Here is a 17716-nt window from a genome sequence, read left to right as displayed (position 1 = left end):
AGATAAGCTACCTGGTAAAGGGTACATTTGAACATTTAAAAGGTGTTATACTTTTTGTTAAAAAAAAAATGTTTGGGGGTTTGAAAAAAAATGGAACATCATTTCTAATTGGAACCGATAAGTTAAGAAAACCAGCATGGTTTGTTTGACACCACATGGGAATATGAATAACTTTTTCTCATGCTTTGAAAAGTACACTTGGAAAAATTTTAAAAATAAAGTTTTTAGACAAATGCAGTAAGAAACAGTCATTTCCAGTCACAATAGGTGATCTTTTGTAATTTTCATAAAAGCAGTTCGTTTGCAGTATGACTTTTGTGTAGTTAGGGGTTTTTTAAACATAAAGAAAGGTATGTGCGCTTTAAAAGTGACTCTAAATCTTGAATAGAAAACACATGAATTGGCTTTAATAAATATGTCACCTTTTTATTATTGACATTAATTTAAGTAATGGTACCATATATATTTTAAAGTACATATTGACTTGAATTGTGAGGCAATAAGATACCTTCTGTATGTAATGATCACAGAACTAACCCTTATAATATAGTTTTACTTATTTTGTTTACTCTAAAAATCTATAGCAGAGTTTCTCTATTTTATATTTCATAGATTTAAAAAACCCAAATAAAGATGGATTTTAAATTCACTGTGGAAAAAGAGTATTGAGTAACAAACTGAGTGAAAAAAACGCGAGGAATTCCTTAGTAATCTGGAATATTCTACATGGCTTTATTACGTAATTTATACAACCAAGATTTAGGACTGTTTTCAACATCACTGCCATCTTGAAGCAGGGTACACACATTAGGTATTGTAAAAACATCAATCCAAACTTTTCTTCTGTTGTTTGCACTGATGCTAACTTTTTTGTTCTTTTATGTTTATACAACATGTCTATGTTGTGTGGGGGAAACTTTTTCCTTACTTTTTTTATTTTATTTTTATTTTTTGGCTAAGTAGAGGACATGGACTAGTTGTAGCAAACAAAACACACTGTTTGCTCTTGCCAAAGGTCAGTGAGTACATTTGCTACAGTGATGGCTGACTTAAGAGAACTAGATCATGACAAAGATTTAAAACTATGAAGAAGGTTACAGTGTAACTATTTTGGTACTAGAACCAGTTCATGCTGGCCGAAAAGACAATGGTTTATGGACTTGCATCCATTTTGTATTTTTGTAATATTTGTAAATATGAACTTTTTAAATTGCAAAAACGGTTTCTTTTGTAAGATGTTTTCAACGTTTACATTCAATTCAAGCCTTTGTATATTTTAGAGCTGTGCAACACTTTAAGTCTTGTATTTATTTTTAGTATAAAAATGGTGACAGTTTCATTGTGAACCCCTCTCAAAAAAAAATGTACCAGAAAAGTTTGATTACCTAGAAAGTGTGTATAGAAACTGCAAATAAACGTGACTGCAATTAAAACAACTGGTTTCTCTCTTCATTGTTATATAATTGCATTGTTGAGGTTTCGCAAACACAAGTGTTTTATAGAAAACTGGTCATAAAGGAGAGGAACTGCTATGGCAAAAGTATGAGCAAAATAATGATTATAACTACTGTATAGTGGACTCTAATCTAGCTTTGTATTTGAGAGGAAAAAGAACACTCTCCCAATGTCCGGTATACTTTCCTTGTAGCTCTTCTCTAGGCCTAGGAAAAATTTTTTGGCTTTATTTTGAAATACCTTTGCTTCTGATAAGTACTCACACTGTGCCTCCTTCCCAAGATAGGCAGCCTCGATATATGTAAGAATGTGCCATTAAATAATGTCAGGTACTCATTGCATAGCAAATGTACGTGCCAGTTCGCATGAAGTGCTTTGCTTACTCTAATTCACGTACTCCCCATGTTAAGCCCATTTTACAGATGGGGAAACTGAAGCACAGAGATGTTACTTGACTTGCCCAAAGCCACAGAGCAACTAAGTGTTAGGATTACGGTTCAAATCCAGCAAATCTGGCTCCAGGGTCTCTCTCCACCCTGAGGTAACAACTTTTTAAAAAAACTTTCCCTGTTTGTACCAAACCAAGATTAATGAGGTCGGTCGCTAAGGCCCCACTGTTCTGACCCTTCAAATTCCAAAACTGACGTGTACACCAGGGATCCAATAAACATCGACGTCTGTGGTGCGTGATTGGAGGAGGAGCAGCGGAATTACATTTTTTAAAAGTTTCAAAAAACCCACGCGCGACAGTAGAAGGCTCGCGTCTGCGCTCTAGCGTCCGGTTCCCGTCCCACCAGCCTCCGCGAACAGAAACCTGGGAGGCCGGCACTGCCGCTGCGCGGTGGAAAGCAAAGCCCCGCCCCTTAGCTGTTTCCCTAGCAACGCCCCGCACCCCGCCTCGGGATTGGTCGGTATTCGGCCGCTCGCGTGAGATCCTGAGTGCCACGACTGGTCCCTGAGGCGTGCAATCGTCCTTAGCGTGCGTGGGGCTTCCGACTTCCGCATCACGTGTCCGTACTCGACTTCCGCTGCGAAGACCGTTAAATACCTCGAGGGGTTCTAACGGTCGTAACAGTCTTAACGGTCGCCGCTCGAGGAGACGGGAAACCGCTAGCGGGTTCCCGTGTCCTCCGGAGGCCGTTGTGACAGGATCTGTCGCCAGAAAAGGTTTAACCAGCGACATATTTTTCTTCTCCTTGAGCTTTCTTGTCTTACATGTGGACAAGTAGCAGTTGAGGAGCGATTTGGCTTTAATGGCTTGGGAACTCCGGGGCGGGGGGAGTGGATTTACCTTGAGGGAAGAGAAAAAATTTGCTTTTCTGGAAGAACAAGTCCACACTTAAATTTCTACAGCGCTGCTGTGGCGTGGGTTGGGGTTTCTCGGTGGTTCGGTGGTTCGGGGTGGTAATTGGGCTGTTCAAACAGTCGGGGTGGTAGTCGGGGTGGGTTCAAAGTGTAGTCGGGGTGGTTCGGGGTGGCCGGGGTGGTTCGGGTGGTTCCCACCGCCTCTCCCGGGATGCCAGAGCGTGTGAGCTTTTGAAATTTTGCCACTCGTTGAGTAGTTGGTGCTGACTTTTGGGAACAAGATCTTTTTTCATTCTCTTCTCTTCCTTGGCAGAGGCGTGTGGGGGAGGCGGGGGGAGGGACGAGAAAAGACCAAGATTCTCAGACTAGAATTTTGAGATTAAATTGATAAATTGGCGAGTTGATTTTTCGTAACGTCTTTTGATATTAAAACGTTTTGGAGCTTTGATGGTAACCGCGTTTTATTAAAGACAATAATGTAGTCTCGATGTTTTATTTTAAGTTCGTAAACGAGAAGAAAGAATAAAGATGTAGGTTGAGCACGATCGTTTGATAACTAAATCTTTTGGGGATCGCTTCCCTCCCTCCCCGGCTCTCCCCAAATTCAGACTGCTCTGAGGTTTTAAATTGGTTTAATGTTTACAAATCGTGGTTTTTGCAAACAACTTTTCTGTACAGCGTTTTATAAAGAAGGGCCTGGGCTCCATTCAGTGCCGGGCGATGGGATACAGTTTGGGCGGCATTGTCCGCCATCTGGTGGATTTCGTAGTCATCTAAAGTTTGATATGGACAGTAGAAGGGCTGCTTTTGAGAGTCCTGATAGCAGTTTTAGAAAGTGATTGTTCAGTGTATTGGCACACAGTTTTGTTTAAAAAATTTTTTCGCAGTCGTCTGCCTGTTGTAGTCTGCCCTGTTTTGCTGTGCAGTTTTGTTTTTGGGTGACGTGCCGTTTTCATCCCTTATCGTTGTAATAAGTTGATGGTAAATGAATGCCTTGTACCTTAGGAGCAGAATCTTCAAATGACTTAAAAAAAATTTTTTAAGTGTCTCTAGTGTCTTAAATGTCTTTAAAAAACCAGATGGCTTTTTGTTCTTACGTTATCAAGAGTTTAGATTTTCTGAGGTAAAATCTAAATGGGCTTCATTTTAAATAAACGACTTTTTCAGGATTTCGAATGTAACGAATTATGTTCATTAATTTTGCATAATCTAGTCATGGTTGGGCTCTAAGAAAATGTTGCCGAAACTTTATTTTCCTTGTGGGAAGAAGTAAAAAGGGAAATAAAATATATACTGTGCCTGCTATGAACCAGACATGCTGAGTGCTTAACTGTGCCATTTGGTCTTCACAGTTTTGTGAAGTAGATAGATATTATTTCAACTTTACGGGTTAAAAAATTGAGGTACAGAAAGATTAAATACCCGCCTAAAGCAAAATAGCAGTTTTTGCAATTCGGTCTTAGATTTGAGTATTTCTTAAAGCTCAGATCTTTGCACTGTGCCCTGGCACTTTAAATTCATTTACAATAAATGATTGCTCTATCTGCGGTGTATAGGTGCAGTGTGAATGAAAATTACATGTTATGACTTTGAGGATTTGTGGTATATGTGCTCCATGATGAACAGTTCTGTTGAGAGGATGTTGTGAATACCCAAGTAATAAAAAAGATAGTAGCCAACAGTGGGTGCCCTTGCTATACCAGTCGTTTTTCTAAGCACTTGACATATATTAATTCGTTTAATCTTCATAATTCCATGAAGTTGGTATTATTATCGCCATTTTACATATTTTTTAAAACACAGAGAAATTAAGAAAGTTGTCTAAAGTTACACAGCTAGTAAGTGGAGGAGCCGGGACCCAAACCCAGATTTTCTGGCCCCAAGCTTTGAAGTTGCCTCTCGTGTAACTAGCCAGTGTGTGACAGTTGCCTTAAAAGCATTAAAGTGTGAGTGTTTTGGTAGTAGGGAAAGCAGTGTCACTTCCAGATGAGGTGACATAGCACCTTTGCTTTGTGGAGATGCAACCTGAAGCTGAATAGGTTCTGTCAGCTGGAGAGATGACAGTGTATTGTGAGCAAGAGGACATGACAGGAGCGAGAAGTTCTAAGAGTGCAAGATTGGTGTTGAGTTGTGAATGGGCCTCAGAGGTAGAAATTTTGGGAGTCCAGTGGTGGACTCGATGCCTGCCGCTTCTGTGTCTAACTGCAGCCAATTTTAGCAGCATGGTAATTAACCCAGTAGAGAATTGTCTGATTGTGAGAGCTTATAACAGTGGTTGGCAAATCTTGTCTATAAAAGGACAGATGGTCAAATTTTAGGCTTAGAGCACGGGGACAAGTGGTAAGAAGTGACCTCTGAGAGGTGTGGAGGCTCCTAACTGTGTAAGGACCTTGCAGGCTTTAATGGGAGTTTGGATTTTTTTGTTATTGTTTATAGAAGGGATGCCATATGATTTTAATAAGGAAGGAGTAAGGCACATAGACTCTGGAGCCAGACAGCACCACTTAACTAGCAATGAGACCTGGGTAAATTATTTAAACTTTCTTTACCTCAGATTTCTCTTAAGGAAAATGGGAATAATAATAGAGCTTCCCTGTGGGGTTGTCAGGAATACTACATGAGTTAACACACATCAAGTGCTTAGAACATTGCCTGGAAGAGTAAGCAGTAAAATCTCTTAGATATTATCTGTACCTTGTGGTATATTCCAAATTTTCTATAGTGAAACTACATTTAATGAAAAATTATATATATAAACTATAAAACAAAATTGTTAGAAATACAGTGAGAGTCTAAGAAATACTATTAGAGTTAAGAAACTTTAATTTGCTATTCTCATTTTGTAAGAGTTCAAGTACCTGTACTTTGGTGTTCTTTGCAAGACGTAACTTAGCTATCCATGAATCAGGGACTGGTTAAATGAATCATGGCCTATCTGCATGATAGGAAACTAAGAAGTTGTTAAAGTGACTGTGCTGTATCTAAAGGTATTGGTTTGGAAAGACTCCCGTTGTTGATTACTTGTGCCTGTTTTTGAGCTTTAGATCAGTTGAATCATATATTATATTCTCTTGTGTGTCTAGCTTTTACTCAGCGTTCTAGTGATGAGATTCATCCTCGTGTGTAGCAATAGCTAGTTTATTCTTATTGCTGTGTAGTCTTCCTTTGCCTCAAAATATCAGTTTAATTGTTTATAGCTTGAATTAGTCTTATAATGAGAAAAAATATACACATAGTCTAGAAAAGTAAAATTTGGTCGAAGTTATAGCTCAAATTGGAGGTATTTTATAGCTTAAAAATTTCCAATATTAGCCTGCATATATCTAACTTGAAAGTTAATTCTCCCTTCATTCAGACTGTCATTACTGCCCTGGCTCAGGTGGATAAAGGAAACCAGTGTTCTCATTAATGCACCCCTTTCGGTACTGTGAGGCCAGGGTTCAAATCCCTACTACAAGATAGAATATGATTGCATCACACTCCGTGTCTTTTTCTAGTTACAGAGTTAAATGACTCGGAACCATAACCAAGCCTACATAATTCCAGAAGATTTTTTGGCTTATATTTATTTAGGTTTAATATAAAATGAACTGCTGAAGCAATCATAATCTTAGCACTGCAGTGACTGTAGAGATCATGTTAGTTTTCACCTGGATTTTGAGTGGTCTGCCCAACCCACGGTATGGTGGGGGCCCAAGCTAGAACAGACTCCTCACTCACGTTTGGAGGTCTGCTGCCTCCCTAAGTAAAAAGCCTGTGGAGAGTCCTTTACAGAAGCTATCAGGAACCCTGTTTTCTTGTTTCAGCATTTACTCTGTACCCTTTAAATCGTAAAGCATTCACTTCACGATTTGGAACCGTGTTTGATCTTGAAACCTATTCCTAGGTGTGGGCAATATAGCCCTTTAATTTTTAAAGGTTAATTCTAAGTCACAAATGGAAATTTTCTCGTTTTGTCACTTCCTAAAATTCAACGAGGACTCCAGTTCATTTTGAGTTGGCACTGTGAGAAGATAGCCATGCTAAGTTTATTAAGGTAGTGTGTAAAGTAACTTTTTTATGCATTACTTTTCAGGAGTAGAAGGTTTACCAGTCATAGGTGACCAAGCAATTTTACAAATAAACCCTCCAGCAAGTTTAACATTAATTAAACTCAGAGGAAGTGAAGTTGCTTCTGTTGCACAAAGATGTCTAGCTGCTCCAGTGACGTCGATGTGGTTTGTATTTCAGATTGAAAATCTGTCCTTGTTCTTTTCATTTATTTTCGAAATTTAATTTCACACAGTGAAATTCAGAGATTGTAAGTTTATAGTTCACGAGTTTTTACAGTGATCTATAAAGCTGCTATGACCATTCATGTACAAGTTTTTTGTGAACAGACACTAACATTTCTTTGGGGTTATTCAATTCAGGAGTTGAATTGTTAGGTCATAGGTTGATGGAATTTTGACTTTATGAGAACCTGCCAAACAGTTTTTCAATGTGGTTGTGGTCTTGAACATTTCTGTCGCATTCTGCTTTGTTTCTTGATCCCTGAAGTTAAATAGAAATATAGATTATGAAGCTATATGTAATTTGGCTTAACAGAAAAGACATTTCTTTACTTACATAAGGATGTGGATAGTAATGTCACTTAAGTAGTATAGGCAATTCTCTTAACTTCTATCAGCCCTAACATTTTTCATCTTTAGAGATTATGTTAATTGCCTACCAAGTCATTTTTTTCTAACATAAGTATATAAAAATACTTGGAAAAGCATAAGGCAGTATGCAAGGATAAGATAGTATATTTTTATTAAGTACAAATCTATAGCAGTTCCATATTATTTTGACATCTTTTAAAACAGACATATATAGCTTCTAAGTGTGTTTACTTTAAAATTATTCCTATTGTTTATAATTAATTCTTAGAATAAAGAGTTATTAAATGAAATTTAATGGTTATTTACTGTTTATTTATTTATACCCTGTATCTTAAAAAAAAATTTCTAAGGTGATTTAGAAATTAATTTATAAAGAAATAGGCACTTAAGTGTTTCCTATTTTATCCACAGAGTGGCACTGTTAGATTATTTAAAAAATCAAAAGCCATGTAGCATGGTTCTTTGTGGTTAGAAATATATATTTTTTACAGCAGTTCTGGTGTCAGGTTACTAGAAAACTAGGCTCTCTACCCCAAGGTACACAGGAAGTTCAGCTCAATGGAAATGATGTCCTAACTGTAGTTGGGTTAATGAGGAAACAGTTTTATAGGTACATCTTTTCTTGTAGTCATAGTGTTTACAATGGACAAAGGTCCTTTGATATCACAAATAGCTTTTGGTGCTTCCTGAAGGTGAGATCGAAGTCCTCAATTCTTCTTTCAGTTCTATCTTCCATCTTTCCTTTTAATTTGTTAATAAATCTTCCTTAGGTAAGAACTCGAATATCTGCTTGTGATGATGATAACAACAGTGTTCTTTATGCATTTGAACCAAATACTACATGTGTTAATGATGTAAGTAATAGTAATTGGCATTTGCCAAATATAGTAACACTTAACAATTTTAAGGGAAAAAATTTAAATTCTTCATATGCTACAGAACGCCTCTAAACCACAGCCAAAAAAATATTCTCTCCTGAATTTGTTTGCTTCCTTTCATTAGACAGTGGGCATCTAACCATTTTACTATCCTCTTTTCCTTCTATAGTAGGAAATTCAGACCAGTTTACTCATTTTCAGTACAAAATTCTAAATGTAGGTCCTTCTGATATAATAAATTCTTTCCTTACTTTCTCTCTTAATTAGCATTATCTCCATTCTCATATTAATATGAGTCTTACTTAACTTCATCTCTGCTTTAGATTAAGACTTCTGAAACTCTTTGAAAAGTTGGTGAAAATAACAACAATTTAAATAAATAAATATAAAGTGTTGGGTTTTTTTCCCTATTGTTCAGTTTGGTTCTTACAGAAGTAAAGCATTAATCACTTTTATAATTTTAGCAGGGAAGTGTCCAGTCTGAGGCATCCTTCGTCGAAGAGCAACCAAATACAATTCAGGATGTTCTGACTCAGTGCCAGGTACAAAAGCTCTGTCTCTCAAATGTAGTTTTCTAAAATATTAAGGTAAAGATAAATATTAAGGTAAAGATAAAGAGAATTTTTATTCTCTTTATCTCATGTAAAGAAAAAGTATACAATTAATTGAAAGTTTGCTGTATTATTTATGATTATCACCCCATTGTGATAACTTTTTTAACAATTTCTAGTTGAATAGCATCTCCAGGTGAAAATTTTGCAATAGTAATGTGTAGATTTTTATAGTTTTTTTTAAAATAGCCCTTAATTGGTCAGATGCAGTTATGTCTTTTTCGATCTAGATTGCTCAATATTGAATTAATTTTCCCTATAAAATCTTTAAAGGAAAGTGGCTGATTTGGATGAAGTTTAGTACGTACCTAAATGCATTTCAAGATGTCTCAATTGAAACAAAATGACAGCTTACCACTGTTTTTACAAGAGTATATCTTACATAGTTTTGAGAGGATTTTTTAAAAATTAGCATGTCGGTAGAGAATGATAGCAGTATATAATTATCAAGGATTTTGCAAGCTGCATACCCTAGAGGTAATGAAAGTTTATTTTATAAAAAGTGTTTCTGAACGTATCGAGTGTCTTGAATAAAATAAGCTACTTTGAAAAGTAAAGAATATTTCTGCGAGTCTTTATCATCATTATCACTGAGAACAGAAGTACAGTGCTTAAAGGGAATATACCGAGTCTTCTGGGGAAGGATGTACAGAGGGTGGGCTGTAGTGGGGAGGGAGGGGGCTCTGGTTTTGAGCAGGGCTATACCCCAGGCTTGCCTCGCATAAGCATCCACAACGACCTAGGTGGACACTGCTCTGCCAGGGCCTTCTGAGCGGTCACGCAGGATGTGGATGCGGTGGGGTATAGCAACTACGTTAAGAAATGCTCAGGTTCCAGAGTCACCCCTGAAATGGGGTATAAGGGACCCACTCTGTTTCTCCTGATGTGCTAGCTGTCTCCTTTCTTCAGCTTCTTTCCTCATCAGTCTGGACCACACGGTGCAGCACTTCCATCTTTTCTTTTTCTTCCTATCCCCGTATCCTCTTTAGTAGAACCTCGGCCTTGTCCAGGCTGGGAAGCAGAGGGGAGGATTTCTGCTGGGACCCGTCTGCTGCCCTGTAATCCTTCAGCAGCTCTCTAGTCAGCTCCCTGTTCCATCCCCCACGAGCTCCAGACACCCCAATCCTCACCTCTTTTTTAAATGGAGAAATTGGAAGCTGTGGAGCAGAAATTCTTCTGTCTCGATTCCTCTCCCCACAGTCAACAAACTTGCCTGGGATCCATCCCTCCAGGTGCAGGCCAAGTTTAGCCCCAGACCTCCTTCCCGACCATTCAGATGGGGAAGGTGTCGTCCTCTGTAAGGCTAACTCTTCCCTGGCGTCTGCATCTGACCCTCCTTCCCTGTGCTCCCTTCATTTGGTCATCCCTCTCTAATATCTTCAGCTCTGTCTCTATCACTCTCAGCATATTCTCCCATGGTTTAAAAAAAGTCACTTCTTTCAGCCTCCCATCCCTCTGTAGCTGTCTTTCTTTCTCTCTCCCTCCCTTAATAACCCAGCTCTTTGAATGTCATTTATGTTCACTATCTAAACATTCAATTTCCTGTTTTCTCTCTGGATATTTTTGAATGTACTGTTCCTTCTGTTTTATGTGCCCTTCCATGTATCTTTAACTAGTGAATGACACCTTCTCATTTGTTAATTCTCAACACAGACATCTCCTTCTCTGAAAAGCCTCCCACAACTGCCAACCTGGGTTAGGTTTTACTCTTCTGTGCACACTTAGCCTGCTCTTACCTGTGCCAAAGTAGTCATAATAATATTATTAATATTAATAGATGATTGAGCACTATTGGACCAGTCATCATGTAGTATTCTTATTATGTTACTATAAACATAATACTATAGCACATCATTTAATTCTCAAGAGAATTCTATTTTTCATCCCGATACTATACATAAGAACATCGAAGCATAGAGAAGTAAAGTAACTTGACCAAGGTCACAGAAACAATATGGCAGAACTGTAGTATTTAAACTCAACCGTGTTCCCCTAGAGCCTGCGTTATTTACCTCAGTGCTATAGGCCAGTGGGTCTCAGGCTTAATTGTGCATCAGAATCACCTGGGAGGCTTGTAAAAACAAAGATCGCTGCCCCACTCTCAGAGTTCCCAATTCCTTAGGTCTGGGGTGAGAGATTTTGCATTTCCAACAAGCTAGTAGGTGAGACTGATGCTGCTGGTCAATGGTCCACACTTTGAGAACCACTGCTCCAGGCTGCTAATCACTTTCTCTGTTGAAATCATCTCTTTACTTGTCCCTCTCTCCAGCTAAAATGGGAGTTTGTTAGGACAGGAGCTGTTTTTTTTCTTTTCTTAATGTGTATGTTTCCAGCATCTAGCATAGTAGTTCTGACAGGTGTTAGGCCCTCAATAAATGTTTATTAGAATAAATGAATGGGGAAATGGTCCTAGCCTCTTATTTAAGTGTATTTTTTTGCTCTAATGAAATTGCTGTGTATTTCAAGAATTCTCAGGCTTTATCGGTCACATACCTGATTGGCATATAGGGAATGTGTACTCAAAGACTTTACAAGGTTAATTGTTGATTGCATGATTTTAAAATACATCGAAGCCAACAGTCACGTCTGTTTTATTTGGCTCACTGTTCTTTCCAGAGTGGAATGCTCACTGCCTATTAGTTCATGCCGCCATCATATGGAAAGAGGCTCTTTGGCCTTTTAGCAGATGAGAACATTTCTTTCCTAAAATAACATCTTCTTTGATGTAAAATGACTCCATCATAAATGTGATGAGTTATAGGAATTGTGGTACATTTACTTTCTGAAATTAAAGCTGCTTAAAATGCCTGTATGACATGGAGTAGATGCATAGGTGGTTGGGCTCCTTATGTCACCAGTAACCAGGTATCAAGTGGAAGACAAGAAATTTCTAATGGCTTGAGAACTTTCTTGTTCCTGGCAGGCAAAATTTGGCTTATTGGGATTTTCTTTTATATTACTTTTCTTTTGAAATCGAACTGCTAATAGTTTGTATTATTATAGGACATCCACACTGCTGTTCAAAACCTGGATAAGAAGTTTGATATCATTAATGGAAAGGTTTCAAAAATTCACCGTGTTCGTGTGAAATCATTGTGGCAAACTCGTGTAAGTGTTATAAAAATATTTTCACAACTGTAATAAACTTCTAGTTTCTGATGATGCCTGTCAGAAGTGAGAGAGAACTAATAATTGAGATTGCAAGGCTGATCTATACTTACTGTAGCAGCAAATGGGAGGCTAAAGCTCTGTTGGAAGAATGCTAAAGTTTAGGTTTAAGAAATGTATCGATAATGGGTATTTTTATGTTTATAATCATAGTGTATAAAATACAATTAAAATGTAGGATTGGAGGGGAATAAAAATTGTATAATAAAAATAGAACATTAATCTTTAATAATAGAAACGAATGTTGCATGGAAATTAAATATTAATGTATTTACTAATTTCCTTTTTTGCTCACAGTTGTTTTATTATGCTGGGTTTGTGTCATTTCAGAAGCCACTTGGATATGCATACAAAAAATATAATTACCTGATTTCTAGAAAGACGAGAGTGCAGAAAACGAAGAAGAAGGAGCTTTCTACTTCTCCTTCTTCAATGTCTTATCCTATAAGTTACAGCCCAACTTCACCAGTAGCAAGGCCACAAAATTCCCAGATCAACGATATAGGATCACCTTACCAGTCAGAGGGTTCCCCAGACCGGGACCAGGAATCATTGTACCAGGATCAGGAGCTGAGCCTCAGCCAGAGTCCGTCGATTCCGTCTGTCTTCACAAATTCATATCAGTCGTATTATTCACCCAGTGAGGCAACGCAGAGCTGCCCTAACCTGCCCTTTTCCAGCCCAGGGGCTCAAAGCACCAGCAGTCTCTTATCTGCCCAGCCTTCCATAGCACTGTCTGCACCCGCGCTGGACCACGACATACCCAGTCCAGCTCAAGACCCTGAGATGATGGCTTACCCATCTTTGCTGGAAGATAAGAGCCTTGACCATACTCCTCCCCCATCTTTCTGCGACCCTACTGGCTTCAGTGAGTGTGGTACGACACATATCACAAGTCTCACTGTTTAACCTAAATTCCACAACATCCTTGGTGCAAGCTAGTGGAAGCTTTTTGTTTCATATTTTGAGGACTGGTTTGGGTGATATTCATAATAATGACATATTTATTGAGTGTCCCAGACACTGTTAATCAACTGATATCACCCTTCTCCACTAATACTCATAATGATCCCATTGTGAGTTTTTAGCCTTGTTTTCTTTACCGTTTCCCTGAGTAAATACTCAAAATGTCCCTAAAATGGCCAGAACCCAGATGATGGGAAAGAAGAGGTACACCTGTGTCTACTTCACACAAAAAAAGATTAAACTTGAGTTGACAGTCCTTGGTGAGAGACACAGATCTGCCTAGCGAATTAAAAAATCCACCTCTTATCACACACTAACTTTGGGGAGCTGCGTGCTCTGGTTGAGTAAGCGAAAACTTGTCTAGACACAAAGAAATTTCAGTGCAACTTAGTGAACAGCACAGCCAAAACTATTTGAGGTCTGAGCACTTAAATTGTTTCATGGCTCAGTTATGTCTTTTTTCAACATATAACCCTTCAGCCAAAATATCTATTAGTAGCAATTAAACTTGAGAGAGGTATTGAATATAATGTTAATGTTACTTCTAACTTAGCTAAGCAGAAAATAATCTTGTTTTCTTCAAAATTCAGATAAGCATTTAAGTTTTAAGAGAGAAATTTAAAGACTAATGCTGAAAATGTCCATATTGAATTCATGAGAGATTCGGTAAAAGAACTAATTTGGTTCTCAGAGATAATGGAGTTATTGAAATTAATTAATTAAAATAAATTTAAGCAATTATAAAACTAAATTTGGGGAATCTCCCTTGCATTTGGCTGCTAAAATAAACCTAAACTAGACAGACCAAGAGGAGAGAGATTGGGAGAAATTCACTGACATGCTTAAAGAGAATAATAAGTTAGCTTAGATTTACCTAATTTAGCCCAAGAAACAGATCTTTTGCTATATAGCTTGTGTCCAAAGAGACTTCATATTGCTCAGTCTGTTTTATGACCTTTGAAGCTTTAAGGTAACTTCTGAGGCTGCTTTTGTTGTTTGGGGGCAGTCAGATGGCACACTCGTGGGTAGCTATCCTCATATCATCTTTATCTAGCTAAGTTTTCACTAGATTTTACCCTTGGAGTCCTGGGTCCTCCCCGGGATTCTTAGCAGATGGTTCCAGGAATGAGACCATTACTCCCTACCTAACATCTCTTCTTTCAGGATAATGATCAGGTCAAGTATGATTTGTCTTTTTTCTCCCCATTGAAGCTCCAGGTTCACCAGTTGAAATTGACCCAGGTATGCTGAAACAAGGCTCTGATGATCCTTCATCCTGGTCCATAGAAGACGTGATCCTGTTTCTGAAACACATGGATCCTCAGATATCAGACTCCGTCGCCGACCTCTTCAGGCAACATGTAATGTATCTTTTGACCTGATTTTCCTACCATAATGCCTTTGACCTCTCTGCAGGCCCTTCAGTTGGGTGCCGATTAGTGTGGATGGTGGGGGAACCCTATCAACTGATTTTTCCATATGTGAGAAAGGTTACTTTGTCCAGAGTTAGATCCTTAAATGGTAGAGGCTGGATCTGTGCTTTAAATGGGTCCCCGAGTACATACAATATTACAAGTCTTCAAGTTCTCAAGAGAAGATGATTCAGCATGGCCACTCTTCAGGTGTCTTCTCCTTTGTAACGACAGCTACAAGGATCCTCCTCCCCTCGTCCTTGCTTGGCCCAGGATGCTGAGTAGGAGGCGGTGACCACAAGCTGTGACAGGGTGTCCTCCTTGTTATGATGCCCAGTGAATCCAGCAACTGTTTCCATTTGGCTCAGTTCTGTTAACCGTTTGTGGTTATTGACGATTTGGGATATTGTTACCTTTATACCATTTACAAAATAACATCATGGACTAAACTTTTTAAATTCTAATTTCTTTAATTTCTAGTTTTACTTAGGAGAAAAGTTATAGAAGATGCCTGACAAAGGCAGTACTATATGAGATTTCCAGTCTTTTTAGACAGTGATATATGATTCAATATAGTTTAATTTTAAACCAGATCTCGTGAAAATTAAATAATATGCTTCAGTGGCATCGGTTGGTCAGTTAATGTAATAAAGAATTTAAGGAGAATTCCTTTTATTTATCAAGTCATAGTTTTATAGTTTTCCTAATGAATAAAATTATTGGTCACATATCTGATAAACCCTTTTTAGTATGGTAAGAAAAACAGTAATTAGTTTTAGCATCTAATTAGCTTCACACAACTAACTTTCAACATCAAGACAGTAATATATAGCACATTTACAGTTTGCATCAATGCTGACATACTCGTATTCCTACCCTTTCTAAGAAAGTTAACAAGATCTGAAATTCATCTACCATTCATAGTTTTTATTGCTTTTGTCATAGCTATGCATTTTATTCAACACAGTATTCAAAATTAGGTAGTTCGACACTTAAGACACTGAAGATATTAGGTTAAATTTCCTTTTTCTTAAAATTTGAAGTAAATTGACAAATGATCAAATGATGCTAAAGTAGTTTTAAAGATAAAAACTGTTTAATAGTGTCATAGTTTTCATCAAGCAGATGTGTATTCAGAGAATATACATCTGGAACGAGCTACCCTCTAATTGGTGTTACATATTCTCATATGTAAAGAAATGACCATTCTGATAAAATATGAAAACATTATTAATTACTGTAATTTCCTTCTCTCTGTAGGACATTGATGGGAAGGCTCTGCTGCTACTCAATAGTGACATGATGATAAAGTACATGGGGCTAAAGCTGGGCACAGCTGTGAAGTTGTGCCACTACATCGAAAAGCTTAAAGAGGAAAATATCATGACCCCTGAAAAATCATTTATGTAGGTTTAGGTTTGGCTTAATTCTGGGGAGACCAACACCCTCTTGGTGTAAAATTATTTTTTCGCCCTTAGAAATTTTTGTTGTGTAGAAGGTGCCTCTAACAATATGTTAAAACCAGAATTGCATAGCTATAGTCCAGTCCAGTCTACTTCTTTAGAAACAACTGAACATATTAGTACTAACATATTCAAATGAGCAGTTTGTTCTTTATATCTTTTTTTTTTATTTATCGTACAGTTTACAAATATATTTCATGTAGGAAATAGAAAAGCACCTTTGATATTGGTTAACATTTATATATAGAACCAAAACAGCTAAATCCCAAAGGGGAGATTATCAGGGATTAGCAAGTTCTCTGATGAGTAAACCACGAGAAGCTTTCCTTAGATGAGAATTTGAAGATGCAACTGCAGATGCCATCTCTTCCTCAGATAGTTTGTTTGTTACTGTAGTCTTCTGTTTGTCTTCTACCAGTTTCCAGAAAGGGAATAGCCGTATAAATTATTTAGCTTTTGTTATTTATTTCTATGTTGTATTTGTTCCTATTTAAAGAAAAAAAGCAAACTTATAAAATTTCATAAAGTATTCATACCAGTTTTTTGATAAGTTATAAGATAGATAGAATAGTCATTTTATGCAGTAGATATATTACAAGGGTGGTTTGGGTAGAGTCTGATTATAATATTTTCCATTAAATATCTATTATTTAAAAAGTTTTTAAGTATTTTGTGTAAGCTCGGATATTTAACTAGATATTTATAGCTCACATCTCTCTACGAAGATGCCTATGTTTGAATATTTATTTTATTTTCATAGAAACATACTAATTTTATTTTATTTTATTTTTAAAAGATGTATTATTTTTAAAAGATGTGTATTCTTTTAAAAGATGTATTCCTCACATGGATACTGTTTCATATTTATGTTTTATTTATTAGAAGTATACACTCAAGTAAATCTTTTCTTTTTTAATTTAAAATGGCACTTTACACTTCTACAGAGATAAAGATTAAGTCTATATATAGTGAGATGTTTTATTCTGTTAAAAATATGCACTTCATTTGCTATCACTAGTACCTCTCAGCTCAGTCTTCAGGGTTTCCAAACAGGGATGTTCCCTGTCTTGTGCAGCGTTAATTTGCTTTCTGAGCCATTTATCCTTCTAATCTTTGGAAGGTACATTAGTTCTAATTTGTCATTTGGGATTTATTTTAAAATTAGAACTTTCAAGCAAAACCCATTCATTATGATTATTGTTATTTATTACATTGTTATATTGCATAACATTTGTTGTAATCTTTATAAGCTATGAGAATTGGTGCTAAATGTATTAACCATTCGTTATAAATGCCAATAAAATGTTCACCAGGGGCCATAATGTACCTTTTAATTTTAGAAAACCAAGTGTCCTTTATATTTATAAACAAAAGCAACTGTTTACTGGGCACATGTGATCTATAGAGTGGTTTTATCCATGTTATTTCTTTTGTGTTATAAGGCAAGAATCTAATGTATACTTTTAGTCTTCTCTCAAATTGTTTGTGTGAAGATGCTGTGCCCCATTGAACAGTCCTCAGGTGTTTGCATAAATACTAAGTTTTACAGTTGTCAAATTTTAAAATATAATAAAGTTAAATAACTACAACAATTGGTGTGCTTTTACTTGCTTGTACCGCATTACGTTAATGCGTAAATTGGTTATATTGAAAAAGAAGCACTCTGGTAAGTTTCTGGTTTTATATGTCCAAATACTTAAGTTTTAACACTTGACCTCATTCTATAGGGAAACAGAGTCCTAGAAGCAAAGGGCTGATCTCTTGTAGGGGCCTTAAACTAGACCCCAGGGGAACAGCGAGAAGTTAAATCAGTGA

The 17716-nt window shown here is 37.1% G+C and overlaps 1 protein-coding gene across 6 annotated transcripts; it reads left to right on the top strand.

Moving 5' to 3' along the window:
• Positions 1-2472: 2472 nt before the first annotated feature.
• Positions 2473-17493, top strand: SCML1 (Scm polycomb group protein like 1). Of its 6 annotated transcripts, none has more exons than XM_039852248.1 (8): positions 2473-2622; positions 6836-6977; positions 8174-8257; positions 8749-8823; positions 11896-12000; positions 12391-12937; positions 14239-14387; positions 15699-17493. In XM_039852248.1, the coding sequence occupies exons 2-8, from the start codon at positions 6948-6950 to the stop codon at positions 15846-15848; spliced, it is 1140 nt and encodes a 379-aa protein (XP_039708182.1). In that variant the 5' UTR covers positions 2473-2622; positions 6836-6947; the 3' UTR covers positions 15849-17493. The 6 variants fall into 6 exon arrangements, with proteins under 6 accessions (XP_039708182.1, XP_039708183.1, XP_039708180.1 ...); XM_039852249.1 differs by having other exon boundaries at positions 8746-8823; positions 12391-12928; XM_039852246.1 differs by having other exon boundaries at positions 8746-8823.
• Positions 17494-17716: the final 223 nt, after the last annotated feature.

This window comes from Pteropus medius, unplaced genomic scaffold, assembly GCF_902729225.1.
Source record: "Pteropus medius unplaced genomic scaffold, Ma_sr-lr_union100, whole genome shotgun sequence".
Lineage (NCBI taxonomy): Eukaryota > Metazoa > Chordata > Mammalia > Chiroptera > Pteropodidae > Pteropus > Pteropus medius.
Note: the sequence above shows the minus strand (reverse complement) of the source record. Positions and strands in the feature narration are given on the sequence as shown.